General features: G+C 52.2%; 2 protein-coding genes across 2 annotated transcripts; one reads left to right on the top strand and one right to left on the bottom strand.

Moving 5' to 3' along the window:
* Positions 1-69: 69 nt before the first annotated feature.
* LOC128087666 (transmembrane protease serine 5-like) lies at positions 70-4,359 on the top strand. Its single transcript, XM_052697483.1, is given in 11 exon segments — positions 70-350; positions 965-1,064; positions 1,266-2,036; positions 2,039-2,195; positions 2,285-2,328; positions 2,400-2,565; positions 2,660-2,835; positions 2,998-3,096; positions 3,755-3,897; positions 3,979-4,131; positions 4,235-4,359. Coding segments are annotated over 9 exon segments (1,134 nt in total). The 5' UTR covers positions 70-350; positions 965-1,064; positions 1,266-1,849; the 3' UTR covers positions 4,244-4,359.
* Positions 4,356-14,186, bottom strand: ZW10 (zw10 kinetochore protein). The gene is made up of 16 exons (XM_052697474.1): positions 14,010-14,186; positions 13,808-13,942; positions 13,105-13,206; positions 12,838-12,915; positions 12,572-12,731; positions 12,197-12,346; positions 11,722-11,913; positions 11,259-11,422; positions 10,800-10,982; positions 10,104-10,342; positions 9,062-9,133; positions 8,304-8,473; positions 7,558-7,688; positions 7,058-7,189; positions 6,329-6,531; positions 4,356-6,054 (listed from the first exon to the last, which is right to left on the bottom strand). The coding sequence occupies exons 1-16, from the start codon at positions 14,169-14,171 to the stop codon at positions 5,934-5,936; spliced, it is 2,394 nt and encodes a 797-aa protein (XP_052553434.1). The 5' UTR covers positions 14,172-14,186; the 3' UTR covers positions 4,356-5,933.
* Between the last annotated feature and the right edge of the window lie 181 nt (positions 14,187-14,367).

Genomic DNA, 14,367 nt, shown 5'->3' on the forward strand with positions numbered 1-14,367 from the left:
CAGAAGACTTGGGGGACAACAATCACTGCAGCACTGGCACCGCGTCCCTGCAGAGAAAGGCTCCAGGCAGAGCCAGCTGCAGCATCCGGGCCCAGGCTGGGATTTATGGCAGGGTGTATGGGAATAACCAACGAGAAAATGTTGAGTCTCCTGAACGTGACTTCCTCTTGTCTTCCTCTGCCGGAGTTGAGGAGCTTCCCAGCAGTGCAGGTGGAGGCAGATGGCAAAGGGACGAGGTGAAGTGTTTGGAATTGGCTCTGCTGCGTCCCCTGCCAAGGCTGAACCTGCAGGGCGGAGCTGTGCTGAAATATTCATGGGGCTTTCCTCGAGTAAACAGCATTAAAAATGCAGTGAGCGTTTGAGTAACAGCCATCAGCTGTGCCTCCTGGGCTGGAGGCGTGTGTAAAGAAGAGAAGTTTCTTTTCAAGCTGTGGGGCTGAAAAGTCTCCCCTTCCTGCAGGGCAGCAGCCATCTGTCATTCAGGCAGCAAGAAATTGGAAGAACAGCCGCTGCTGTTTGACTTTTACTCCTCCAGGTGTGCTGCAGCCTGAGGACCAAAGGGGAACCCGGCTTTGGGGCTGTTCCCCTGCAGCACCTGGGCTTTCTGCACCTGGCTGCAGATGGGCTGATGATAAGCAGCAGCTGTGGGCTGGCCCTTCTGGTCTGCCCAGCTCAACGTGCCCGCAGCCGTGAAGCTGCTCTGGGTGCTTCTCACAGAGGAGCTTTTGGGGGGGGTGAGAGGGGGATGGCAGCTGGGAGATGGGTTGGGAGCTGAAACAAGGAGCCCCTTCAGCACGCCCTGAGCTCTGCGGTGCGCATGGCACGGGGAGGGAAACCCAAGCTGCTGGGGGAAGCAGTGGCTGTGAGCACCGTGCTGGCATGGTGAGCAGTGCTGCTGAGCAAAGCTGGGCCTCTTCTGTGGCACCTGGGCTGTCGCTGATCTGCTCCCTGCTCCTTTCCCCAGGGTCCGGATGCAGCTGAGCACCGTCCCCACAACCTGCCTGGCACTGGGGATGCTGCACAGAGCTGTGGGAGCCCCGCAGCAGAGCTGAGGATGGAGCGCGGTGAGTTGTGTGTGGGCAGGGGAAGCGAGGGGCCTTGCCTGGGTCTCAGCCTCCTCCAGAACCCATGGCCTCATTGCATCACCTCTGGGCAAAGGGTTGGAAGGTCCCAGGTATAGGGGCACAGGGACCTGGGGATGTATCCGGAGAGCAGAGGGGTGAGGGATGGATGAGGAGGTGTTCATCTCTCTCTGTTTCCTAAAGATTCTGCCAATACCTCAGCCAAAACACTCTGCACCACCTGGAGGCTGCCGCTGCTGCTGCTCGGGGTCATGGGGCTGCTGGCAGCAGCAGTGGCTGGAGCCTGGCTGCTGGGTCAGTACCTGCAGAACAGCCTCAGCCCCCTGCCCAGCTCCCTGCCCAGCCGCGCTCATCACCTGCTGCTCTCCTCTCCTAAAGGGTGGCACCTCGGGGGCCCACAGCCACACGAGAGCTCGGCCAAGCCACAGGCATCAGACACTGTGACAGCATGCAGTGAGGGCGAGGAGGAGCAGCCCGTGGTCCGCGGGGCACCTGCAGGAGGTTTCCCCCTTCCCGCTGCCCCTGCTGAACCTGAGATACTCCTGGATAGTGAATCTCTGCTGAACCTCTCTCTTAGCTCAGCTGCATGCTGCAATGGTTTCACTTTGCTTTTACATCCCCCTGTGCTGCCCAGCAGCGGTGCATGGCGTGCTCCCACCTTTGCATGCTCCCTCCCAGCAAAGCCGGGCTGAGAACGCTTCAAAAGTTTTACACGGTTTATCATTCACTACAGATTGCTTTGCAGTTTGTTTCGCCGTAGGCCCCACATGAAGCACTGCAGAGAGGTGAGGTCAGTGCTGTCAGTGTCTTTCAGGATCCAGGCAGGTGCCTCCCTGCTGGCGGTGCGGCCGCAGGACCGGTCCGGATGGCTGCTGGCCTGCCACGAGCACTGGCAGCCCATGCTGGGCACACGGCTGTGCCGGCGCCTCGGGGCGCTCAGGTGGGTGCCAGTAGGGATGGGAGCAGGGCAGCAGCCCACCTCTCTCTGGGCTGCTGCTGTTCCTTCTGCAGAGCGATACATCAGAAGGGGGTGAACCTGACGGACGTGAGGGTGGAGGACGGGCAGGAGTTTGCCCAGGTGGGGTCCAGCCTGGATGACGCGTGGCAGATCAGGTGAGGGCAGGGCTGGGCCGTGCTGGAGGAACAGGCGGGCGCTGCCTTCACCCAGCAGGCAGCTCCCTGAATGCGGTCCCCACACACAGGAGCAGCTGCGAGTCGGGCCGCGTCGTGGCACTGCAGTGCTCAGGTGGGTTCCCCCTTCTTTGCACACCTGCGACCTCCACCCCTCGTGCCCACTGAGCTCCGGCCCTGCCACAGCCTGCGGGCAGCGCCCGGCACCCGGGGGCCGCGTGGTGGGGGGCGTGGATGCTGCCCCCGGGCGCTGGCCCTGGCAGGTGAGCATCCGCCACGGCTCCCGGCACCGCTGCGGTGGCTCCGTGCTGGCACCGCGCTGGATCGTCACCGCCGCCCATTGCGTGCACAGGTACAGGGCTGCCCTCGGCACGGGACCTGCGGTGGGGTCTCAGGGTCTGTGCTGGGGGCTCTGGGCTGCCCCGGGGGCCCTTCTGTCCCCTCAGCTACCGGTGGCAGAGCGCATCGGGCTGGACGGTGCATGCTGGTGTCGCTCATGGCTCGGCCACGCAGGAGGCCGGGGTGCCGGTGGAGAGAGTTATTTCTCACCCGCTGTACAACGATAACAGCATGGACTACGACATCGCTCTGATGAAGCTGCGAGTTCCCTTGAATTTCTCAGGTGAAGAGCTGCTGTGAGGCCCCTCGGCCTCTCCTGCCATGTGGGGAGCAGTGTGCGCAGCTGGGCTGTGCTTTGGGTGATGCCAGAGCTGCACGTTTCTGGAAAGGCACCCGGGGCTGTGCTACGAGCAGCTCTGGGCCCAGCCCATCCCCTCACCACCAGACGCCATTGGAGCTCTGTGCCTGCTGCCCTCCCACCAGGACCTGCTCCCAGGCACGCCGTGCTGGGTGTCGGGCTGGGGCTACACCAGGCCTGACCAAGGTAAGCCTTGTCCGTGCTCCCTGTCGGCCCTTCCTGTGCTGTGTGCGCAGTTCTGCCACTGCTTCTCCTCCTCTTGAAGCCCCATGAGTCCCTCAGTGTGACCCCATCTTCACACAGAATCACAGAATGGCCTGGGTTGAAAAGGACCAAAATGACCATTTAGTTTCAATCCCCTGCTGTGTGCAGGTCGCCAACCAGCAGCCCAGGCTGCCCAGGGCCACATCCAGCCTGGCCTTGAATGCCTGCAGGGATGGGGCATCCACAGCCTCCTTGGGCAACCTGTGCCAGTGCCTCACCACCCTGTGTGTGAAAAACTTCCTCCTATATCCAACCTGAACCTTCCCACCTCAGTTTAACACCATCCCCCTTGTCCCATCACCATCCACCCTTGTAAACAGCCATTCCCCCTCCTGTTTATACGCTTCCTTTAAGTACTTAAGACCACACTGAGGTCCTCCCAGAACCTTCTCTTCTCCAATCTAAATAATCCCAGTTCCCTCAACCTTTCCTCATAGGAGAGGTGCCCCAGCCCTCTGCTCATCTCAGTGCCCTCCTCTGGACCCGCTCCAAGAGCTCCACGTCCTTCCTGTGCCTCCTGTCCCCTCCTGCTCCCTAAGATCCCATTCCCTTCTTGCTTTCTCCCTCCCTCCCTCCCCAGCACAGCTCACCGAGACACTGAAGGAAGCCCTGGTGCCGTTGATCAGCACCCAGAGGTGCAACAGCTCGTGCATGTATGCAGGAGAGCTCACAGCCAGGATGCTGTGTGCCGGGTACCAGCAGGGGAAGATCGATGCCTGCCAGGTGATGGGCGGCCGGGGGCAGGAGCACAGCAGAGGGGCTTCGGGGCTGAGCGCCGCTGTGCTCCATCCCTGCTCTGTGCAGGGTGACAGCGGGGGCCCCCTGGTGTGCCAGGATGAGCTGGCGTGGCGCCTGGTGGGCATCGTCAGCTGGGGCCGGGGCTGTGCTGAGCCAAACCGCCCGGGGGTTTACACCAACGTGCCTCAGCTTCTGCCCTGGATTTATGGCGTCACTGAGGTACGGCTGCAGCAAACGGCAGCACTGCGTAGAGAAGCCCCACGGCCAGCGCTGCTCTCAGCACCCTGCCCTCACCCCAGTCCCTTTCCTTTCCTTTACCCAGATCTACTAGAAGCAAGGGGAAACCTCCCGCATCGACGTCTAAGTGAAGAAAAGCCCAGGGCTAATTCCCACTGCTCCTATGACCCCCAAAGGAACGGCCCCAGGCACCACCACAACACGTGGCCGCTGTGAACAGTTTATTAAAGAAAACAGCAAATTGCATTTCTGTGAATGATGCCCACGGGAGAAGCGGCATTTGGCTTTTTGCTGAGTGCTGTGTGTGAAAGGACAAGGACGCCCCAGATGAGTGGTGTGGGAACGTTGTGAGCCCTTGGCTGTGAGTGGGGAAGGGGGGAAATAATACACAAGACAAAAGGAAAAGCTGGAGGTCCAGGTGATGCCTGCCATCCCTGCTGCCTTCCTTGGATGCGGCGTGAGCTGCTGAGTTCTGCACGCATGGTCAGGAATGCAAAGAGAATTCAGATCAAAGCCCAAATGAAAAGGATCCAATGGTATTAAAATATTCAGCTCTCAAGGACTGAAACTTTTGTCTGCAAGCATTACATGGTAGGAAATAGTTTTTGTGCAGCAAGAGGTACGTTGTGGCCTCGGGGCTGTGGTTCAACAGCAGCTATGGATGAGTTTTCCAATTAAAATAAACACGTATTTCTCAAAGCCTTCTGTAAAGTAAAGGACAATGCTGTGAGTGCACACTTAATTCCCTTCTTGTGTTATCCACATTTATCTCATTCTTAAAGGACAGAAAAATTACTACTGCAAAGACAACAGATGCCAGATCTACTGCTGCATCAGCAGAAGGGGAAAGGAAGGAGCAGAACTGGCTTTCATAGCTGGCAGTGAGACTGAAGACAGAAAGTCAGGTTTAAGATATTTGCTATGAGAAATCAAGCACGAGGAATTTTGCCACTTGTGCAAAACACTCTGACCTGGTAAACAGCTGACATGGAATGAGGTCTCCTCTTCCCCACCTCCAGTTTCACTCCTTCAAGGTCTGCTCTGCAGGGAAACCTGAGCAGAACAGGTGGGGAAGAGCAGAATTTGGCACCTGAGCATTCTTAGGAGACCAAATGCTACCATCAACGTGGGTTTCATCTGTATTTGCAGGGACAGATGAGGTAAGAGACAAAGGGGCTGCGTGGCCCCTGATGTAAAACTGTAGGTAAGAAAGATTGATGGGTGAGAGACAGAAATCCCTCCATAGGCCCCTGAGGCAAACAAGCTTGAGATGACGTACAGCACCTGCATGACAGCCCCACCTGCAGCACTGCTCATTCTCACTAGGAGAAGCTGGAGAGAGGACTTGACTTATTGCCTATGCTGGGCTTACAGAAATGCAAGAGGATGGGATTTAGCAAACACAGAAAGCACCTCTTCTTTAGCAGGACTGCACACCCATGAGCTCAAAGCAAAACCCAGGATCTGTGCATAATGCCTCCAGGGAGGAAATGGCACTTTCAAGCCCAAATTCCACCTGCCTGGCAGATGGAGCAGAAGCAGTTAGTGTCCATGTGCTATTCACCTTTGATTTCCTGGTCTGAGACTCACAGAGCCAAACCATTTGCCCTAAACACAGGGAGGAAATACAGGAAACCTCTCCCTCAGTCAAGCCCCCAGGAAGCACACATCCAATGCTACGCTTTTATAGTCCAGTACAAGAAAGGTCAAATCTGAAAGAAATAGATCAAAGATTCAGTTCGCTGTCCTTTATCAGAAGATGCAACATGTAGGAGGTAGCAGAGCTACTTGATCTTGGCCAGTGCTGCTGCTCTCCTTTCTGTGTTCTGGAACAAGGCTCGGATCAGACCCTTCACTTCTGCTGGGGAGAACTCAGCTGCAAGAGGTCCCTTCCCATCTGCCCACCTACAAGGGAGAAAGAGCTTTGGTTAACAAAACTGCATGGTAACCTCACACTGAAACAAACCTTTGGGGCTTTCACAGAGTCACAACAGCTCTCCAACTCCTGTGATGAATGGTTAAAGCAGATTGAAACGCATCAAGCATTTACAAGCATGGAACAGTGCTAAGCCTGGAAGCAAAACAAGTTGGTTGCCTATTAGCTGCACGCAACCTGAGTCCAGAATTACTTAATTAGGTATTTAAAGCACTCTTCTCAGTTGAGCCTGCAGATACCTACTGATCTACTATTTCTTGGAGGTTGGCCTGCAGGATGATCATCAGCTCTTTGAATGTCATCCACTTCTGCACGTAGACTGGAACCTCCTCTTGGTATTTCTTGTTCTTGTCCTCTTCAGGCAGCGGAGTGAAAACTTGAGGTCCCTCCTCCACCATGATCCTACAGAGCGAGTACAGCCTGTCTGCATCTTCTGCAGAGATGTCCTAGAATTGAACAAAGAATGTCCAAGAATGGAACAAATCGCTCACAAAAGAGCTGCTGGACGTGATTTTGGATCACTAGACAGTAAGTGAAATGAAGGCAAAAACCAACTCGAACCCCAAAATGGGGCTGTGTGCATGAAGGCAAAAAGCATTTCATATTCTCAAGCAAATGTATTTCACAAATACTATTTAACCAAGTTCTCTGCAGTCACCTCAGAACAAGGCTTGTGCTTCTCAAGAGCAGATTCACTGCGAGGCAGAGTGGTTATGAAGAAGGTCTGAGTGGTTTATGAGGAAACACAGGGAATGCCAGCACAGCAAAGAAAGCAAAGCTTTTTGGCAGGCACAGCATAAGACAGCATCCCAGCTGCTACAGGAAAAGCCCTGTTCACCTAACTGACAGCAAAGGGCCTTCAAGATACAGACCAAAACTGGCTCCCCTGAAACCTCAGCTTGTAAAGAGCTCCTGGAGGTCACCAATGTTCAGACCACGCTTCTGCTTGGCATGTCCACATCATGCAGTTACCTCCAGGGCAGCAATCCTAGTGACCATTTCGGAGAGCGCTGTGTTCAGTAAGGTGCCCATGGCCTTGCAGTACACGTTCACTGGAAGGACATCCTGCCAGACTTTCCCCAGTCTTTTCAGCTGATGCAATACCTGCAGTGTAACAGCCACACGTTACCCACGTGCTACCAAGAAGAATGTTGAAGAAGCACACAATGATACGGGCACTGCACACAGACCAAAGCAAGTTCTAAAGAAGAGTAAGGCAATGAAGTACCACATTCAGCAGGTGTTCCTTAAAAGAAAGCAATGGCTTCAGTTTGCATTGCAGCTTATCAGAAACTGGACACCTTTTCCTTGAACAACGGAACATGGAGATGAAGTACGGGAAAACTTCATGTTTAAGAAACTGCTGCCTTGGTGCAAGCAGACTTGAACTCAGCATCCCACAGAATGAGGCAGAGCCCAAGGGCAGCATCTACAGACAACAGCACATCCAGCTTCAGCTTTGCCTCGCCTACCTGCCTTATGGCTTTGTTTGCTGCAGAGTAATTTTCCTCATCATCCATATTAGAAAAATTCCTGGCACTTGACAGCCTCTCCAGGATTTCTCCTTTCTGCACTCGCATCTGGGCCAGAAAACACTCCATGCCTTTAGGAGAAAAAAACAAGCAGAGAGAAGCAATTAAGGCATTATTTGTTTGCTCTGCTGACGCTGATTTAGAGACTAAGTGCAGAATAATAAACCTGCCATGATGTTGTATTTTTAATAGAAATTTCCAGTCTCCAGTCATTCTCACAGAGCCAATTCAACCAGGCCCAGCCACTGCATTCAATAAACTCTTGCACAGCTTGGACTCAGAAAGCTGAGCAGCAGGGCTCACTGTGGATCACAGACTCCTGTTAAGCTAATGGCAGCTTATTTCAGAACATGCTCCCAAAGAACAACCTAAAGAAAGTGTCAGAAGAATCAGCAGCAGATCCCCAAATATCTGTGTGCCACAACACCTCACTGCTAACAGTCTGCTCTTAGAACTATGCACCAGACAAGGTGAGCCCTGTTTAAATAGCCCAGTCCTGTACAGCTGTACTGCTTAGAGCCAGGAGCTCCACACACTTCCCTACCAAGATTTCCTTGCCCCAAACTCGTAAATAACAGATTAACAGTCTGAGTCAGTGGATACATTCTGAATCATTCAGCAACAAAACCCAGCATTAATTACCACATCACCTATCGAGGTACTTCAAGACTGAAAAGTAAAATTACCAAGTCTCCTAAAGCCAGGCACCAGGTCGACAAAAGTAGCTGCTCCATCACACAGGATGCTGGTCAGGCGGTACCGGAACTGATGCCCCATGGTGAGCAGGTGGTGAGCGATGTACATGCAGTTGTTGTGGTGAATAGCTGCGAGCTGGGGCAGTTTCTGGAGGTTCTCTCTGTCTCAGGAAGGAGAGGAGAGGAAGAAATGTATGTATTTAGGCCTGGCTCTGTTAAACTGACATAACAGAAACAGTGTGACTGAAAGCGATGTTGCAAAGGAGGCACTGCAAGCAATGCTTGATAAGGCCACCAGCTGGAAGAGAAGTATACAATCCTCAGTGCTGCTCTTACAGGGAAAGCAAGATGAAAAATCTTAAAGGCCACCCCATGACAAAGCCAAGGGGGAGGGCTCCATTCAATAGCTGGACATGACAGAGGTTTATACTGAAGATGCAGCTTCAGCTCACGCTGCCTGTGCTCCCACCCATGCAAGGGCCAGCAGGCACAGAGCCAGTCTCATTCATGCCAAAAGAAATATGAAAAGCCATCTCCTTGATCATAAGACCACCAGCTAAGAAACTCTCAAGCAAATAATTTGCAACAGGTATGATTTATTTAGGGGGTAAAAGCATCAGCTTTTTCCCAGCGGAGGAAGTCCTCAGCAGCTTTTGGACTCGCTGGACAAAAGAGAGATGGAGTGGGATGGTTCCAACAGTGCTGTGCTGACTGCAAAGCAGGCCTGAAGTCACACATCACACACTTACTTGTGGTACGTTGGCACTACATCATAGAACAGCTGGAATATATTCCTCACGGAGTAGAAGAGCTGTATGCAGCTACAAGGAAAACAAGGCTCACGTCAGTTTGTCTGAATTAACATCTGTGCACCCAGCGACTCTCGCCCCTCTCTTAAAAAAGGTTTGGTTAGTGGTAAAGTACATCCTCCTTAATGAACAAATGAAAAAGCAACCAGGGAATGGCAATACAGGCAACATCCTCCACAATTCACAAAGGCTTCTCACAAGAGCTGTGATGACCTTGAAAGTTCAGCGTGGAGGAGATGAGCTTCAGAGCACAAGTCAGAACAGAGATATGTGAGACCCCACAAACAAAGGGAGCAGTGTCCTCCCTCCCAGCAGGTATGCACGTGTACTCAGCCCTCGCTGCCACAGCACAGTGCAGGGCATTCAGTACCTGGGAAACTCTCCCTCTTCAGGGCTGTGGGCTCCAGTTTTTAGAGCTGGCTGTATGCAGCTTCTCAGAACATTCCACTGCTTTCTTTCAAGAGCCCTGACAGATGCAGGGTTTTTTTGGAGTTTTTTGCTTGCACTCAACATGCATGCAAAAAGAAAGCAAGAACTCACCTCAGAACCTTAGGGTGCCATCCCTTATTGGGTTGGAACAAAAGAAATGGCTTTTATCTTTTCAAACAACAGAAACAGACCACACGATAGAGTACTGCAGTGAACACAGCAGTAGCATTTCTCCCAAACAAGAGACTGAGGCTGTGAACTGCCCTGTGCTGCCACTGCTGCTCAAATATGGCAAAACCCACCTGAATGCTCCCTGAAACCAGAGCCTCAAAGGCTGCTCTGCTCAACCAGTGCTCCTGCTGCACCAACCTACTGCACAAACCCAGGCACGCAGCCTTCAGCCAAAACACAGCACAGCTTTAATGATTAATTCTAATCTTTAAGTACCCTCTGCTCTCATGAATTCCTTCTAATCTATTAGCAGATGCTTAGTGTTGCCAAAGGCAATACATATCTGACTCCCAGAAGCTACAGGCTGAGATGTAATTCCTACCACTGATCTGTGCTGGCTGTAGTCTCCAACAGTGTTTGATAAGCCAGCTCCATCAGCTTCTCCACCGATGCACTGATGCGGCACGTGGGCAAAGAAAACGTGTACTGGCTCAGCTTAGAGTCATTGTCCAAACTGAGCACCTCGTTAGGAAGGAGTTTAGAAGTCTTCTGCATTTTAACATGATCTCCAGACCCAGGATCAGGAAGTTTTGGTAGGGCTACGCAGGAATCAGGTGTGATCTAAGGGAAAACGAAAGAAAAGCATAACTATAATCAGAGCCCAGAGAAAGGAGACTGCGTGAGGTCAGAAAACACTGATTTGAGCCTCAAGGTAAGCATTGAGCTGCAGAAATGCCCTGAGACTGCTGGAGGTCTCATGACTTATGAATGACACAGAAGGTCATGAAAGCCTACAGTTTCATGCCTAGAAGCAAGCCCTGCAAGTGAACCTCTACGTTGGCTTTTCTTTTTCTAACCCTGGCCAAAAAAACCTACAAAAGTAAGCTTTGGGTATTTTAATACCTAGCTGGTGAGATAACCTACTTGAGTACCTTCTAAAAAGACTCTGAAGCTCTTGTTTGCCAGGATCCCCAAATAGTAGTCCTCCATTAGAAGGACTCAGCTGTCCTAGACAAGCCTTCTTCAACAGCCACGTTATTTTCCCACAGAGAAGAACAGGATGGTGCATCAGCAGTACCTTTACAGTATTGTGTATTTCTGAGGTCATCAGGTTTCTGGCTGCCACAATCACATCCTGGCATTTCTTGTGAGCAAAGTGGGAATTGACATTTCGGGCGTATTTCAGTAAATCTGTCGTGTCTCCATTCAAAAACTGCATTTTCTTCAAGGCTTTTTCAAATTCCTCGGTGGATTGAATCACCTGAAAAGAGCAGACATTCTCCATCGATACCTGTGGACTGCAAGTTTCCTAAAATCAAATAACAAAATTAAAGCTGGACAGAAATTCTTCCACTCAGATGGAAGTAAAGGATAAAACCTGGCTGTAAAGATCACTGCCTAACAGCTCTCAGCAAAAGAAAAAGCTGGCTCAGGTGGAGGCCACGATCACACAGAAATCGTCTTTTAGCTGCAGCTTTCTGCTGAAGATGGTATGTGGTATTTCCACTAAATAAACCTGAAAGACTTTGATACCTACCTCTATATACTGCTCTAATTTGCTGCTGTTGGTTGGGATCGAATTCACCAGGCAGTTCTGAATGAGGCAGTCTGACAGCTCTTCCCATATCATATCACCCAGCAGTTCTGCCAGCGTCGCTCTGCCCTCCTTTCTATCTTCCACACACTGCTCAACAGGCACATCTGAATTGAAGAGAACAGAAGAGGGTTTTACTACACCTGCTTCCTGGACCAGACCCTTCACCAGTTCATTCAAGTCTTCCTGTCTTTCCAAAGAGTGTACTTCAACTGTTCCACCATTTCATAATGAAGATATTCCTCATATCCAAACCACGTGCAGTTCTGATCAATATCTGAATTTTTCAGTATTAAAAGCTGCTCAGATCTTGCAGACAACTGCTTAAAAACCAGCTTCTGCTCCAACTACAAGAACAAGGTGCTGAAATGCAACTCAGACTGAGGCCAAAAGGGAGACAACTTACTCAGCAGGTATTTGTGGAGAACTTCAAGAACAAACTTTATCTTGTCAAAAACCTCCACAGGAGAAGAATGATCCAAGTCAGGCTTCTCAGACTTGAACTTTAGGATGACCACATCTGACTGTTCTTCTGTGAACGGCTGAAGAAACGGGTATGAAATCAGTGGCTTGAGGATGTATTTCAGCAACAGCTTGCCTGAGAAATGAAGTAAATAAATAAATGCATGGTTTCGAACAGCAGGAGGCAGGCAGGTTTATTTCCAGGGAAGCCCACCTATCTTGGATTCAGAGATTCTCCACATGAGGTGGAAGAAACCCCACCTGGACTAGTTGTACCTGAGAACATTCAAGAGGCAAAAAGCATTGGGTTTGGTTTCACTAAAGACCATTTTACCTATACAAAACTCATGGAGGACTGGCAAAGAGCAGCATTTTTAATGCAAAACAAAGAACAACAGAAAAAGCCAGGGCTGCCTTACCAAAAGTTTTCAGCTTGGTGCGCAGTTCTCCAAGGACAGCAAAAGCCTGCAGCACAGAAGCAACAGGTGGGCCTGCAATCTCTTCCTCTTTTGATGGCAGTGTGCATAAGTGCAATTCTGAATGCATCACTGACTCTGGACCAATGGTTTCTAAAGAAAAGGAAGAAACAACTCTCTGGTAAAGCATGTTCTGAGATGTAGTAGATCTGAGGAGCTCCTGCATTTCTCAGCTGGTGGCTAAAGCAATATTCCACCTCTCTCCATTTCCACAAAACGTGGCTCCTGTAAAGAGCATCAGAAGTGAGGACTGAGCATCTTGTGTCACCACGCAGGACAACGGACCCGGAATCAGTCCCTTATTAGAACTGAGAGTACCTTTAGAAGGAGGAAGCTTCCACACAACCAATTTCTGCCATTCCTCTCCCAAATGATAGAGCATGTTCTGTGTCTGCACCGTGAGCTCTGTGCCCAGTGCTTTCAGGATCTTCAGCTCAAAGCCCTTGCGGGATTCCAGCATTTTCAGGCAGCTTCGTGCCTGGTGGGAAAGGTCAAACACAAGCCATGGGTAACTGCAGGCCTTGCGAAACCAACTGAAAGTATTTCTCCACAATTTTGCCATACGTTTAAGAAATCATTATCACCTTTTCCAGTTGTTGAGCTGCTTCAATGTACTTCTTTTCCAGCAGTGCAGTGTTGTACTCTTTCAGAGCTGTATCAAACTGCAACAATCAAGGAGGATCATATATAACTGTGTATCTGCTATCAGACTACAAGATTTTTAACAATGCAGGTAGAGACAGAGGAGCAGCAGTTAGCTGTTCGAAAGAGAAGCCCAGCATGGTGCCACAGGCAGAGCAGCAGACTACTGCTCAATGACTTGAAGCTGCACTCCCACATTCCCTCCTCACCTCCTGCAGCTTCTTCAGGATGCTCAGAACCAGTGTGTCCTGCTCCAGCTGCTGCTTCAGTTCAGTGAATTCAGCCACAGCAACGTTTAGGTCCCGCTGAACCTGAAATAAAAACCTTCAGTTACAGCCAAACGTCAGCGGGAAGATTTCCTCCTGATGGTGACAAAAGCACGAGAGAGAAAATGTTTGTATCAGGATTATGGCTTGGGTTCGAAGGGACCTTAAAGGCCATCTGGTTCCATTCCCTGCTGTGGGCTGGCTGCCACCCAGTGGCTCCACTGCCCAGAATGGTTCAGGGAGGAGGACAGGAGGTTGGCGTTACCAGCACACTTGCTGTGCCACCTGATAATGACCATGTCTGTAATTTCTACGGCTGCCCATCACGCTCTCTGCCATAAGGATCCTTATAAGCACGAGAAACTCCACCAAACAGCTTCTTTTTGTGTACATCAGAGGTTTTTTCAAGGCGTGGGAAGGAGATGCGGCACCAAAGGCCGTCAGAAGGAGCTCAGTGCTCCCGTTGTGCTCAGCCACGGGCCCAGCTCCACCGGGCTGCTCCTGCCCTGCACCGCGTGTCACCAAAGCAGCCCCGCGGTGCCGCCGCCCCTCCGCGCCCTCTGCAAACACCGGGGCTGGGGGGGGGGGGGAGGGGGGGAGGCACAGTTTGGGGTTAAACCCGGAGAAAACGGACAAAAGCGGTGACCTCGTTCTCCACGCCGGCCCTCAGCAGGTCGATGTTGCGGGCCAGCCCGTCCACCCTGACCACCAGCTCCTCGGCGTTCTGCATGCCGGGCAGGAACTCGCTGTACTTCTTGGTGATCATGGTGCACACCTCGCCCTGCGGAGAGACCGCCGTCACCGACACCGAAACCGGCACCGCCCCGCCGCCCGCCCCGCGGTCCTGCCTTCAGCTCTTCCACACGGCGGGACAGCCGCCCGATGCGGGTGCCCAAATCTTCCTTGTCCAGGCGGCCCGAATGGGCCAACACCGCGGCCACCAGAGAGCCCGCGCCCGCCGCCATCTTCCGCCGCGCGGCACCACGGGAACAGCGGAGCCACAGCGCCATGGGGCGGCCGGGAGGAGACACAGCAGGGCGGGGAGCGGCTCCGCGAGAGCGAGCGGCCTGGGGAGGGGAATGGTTTGGGTGGAAGGGAGCTGAAGGCCGCCTGGTGCCGCTCCCTGCAGCGCACAGGGACACCCACAGCTCAGCAGTGCTCACAGCCCCGTCCAGCCTGACCTTGGCTGTCTGCAGGGACGGGGCA

This window comes from Tympanuchus pallidicinctus, unplaced genomic scaffold, assembly GCF_026119805.1.
Source record: "Tympanuchus pallidicinctus isolate F22 unplaced genomic scaffold, pur_lepc_1.0 scaffold30, whole genome shotgun sequence".
Taxonomy (NCBI): domain Eukaryota; kingdom Metazoa; phylum Chordata; class Aves; order Galliformes; family Phasianidae; genus Tympanuchus; species Tympanuchus pallidicinctus.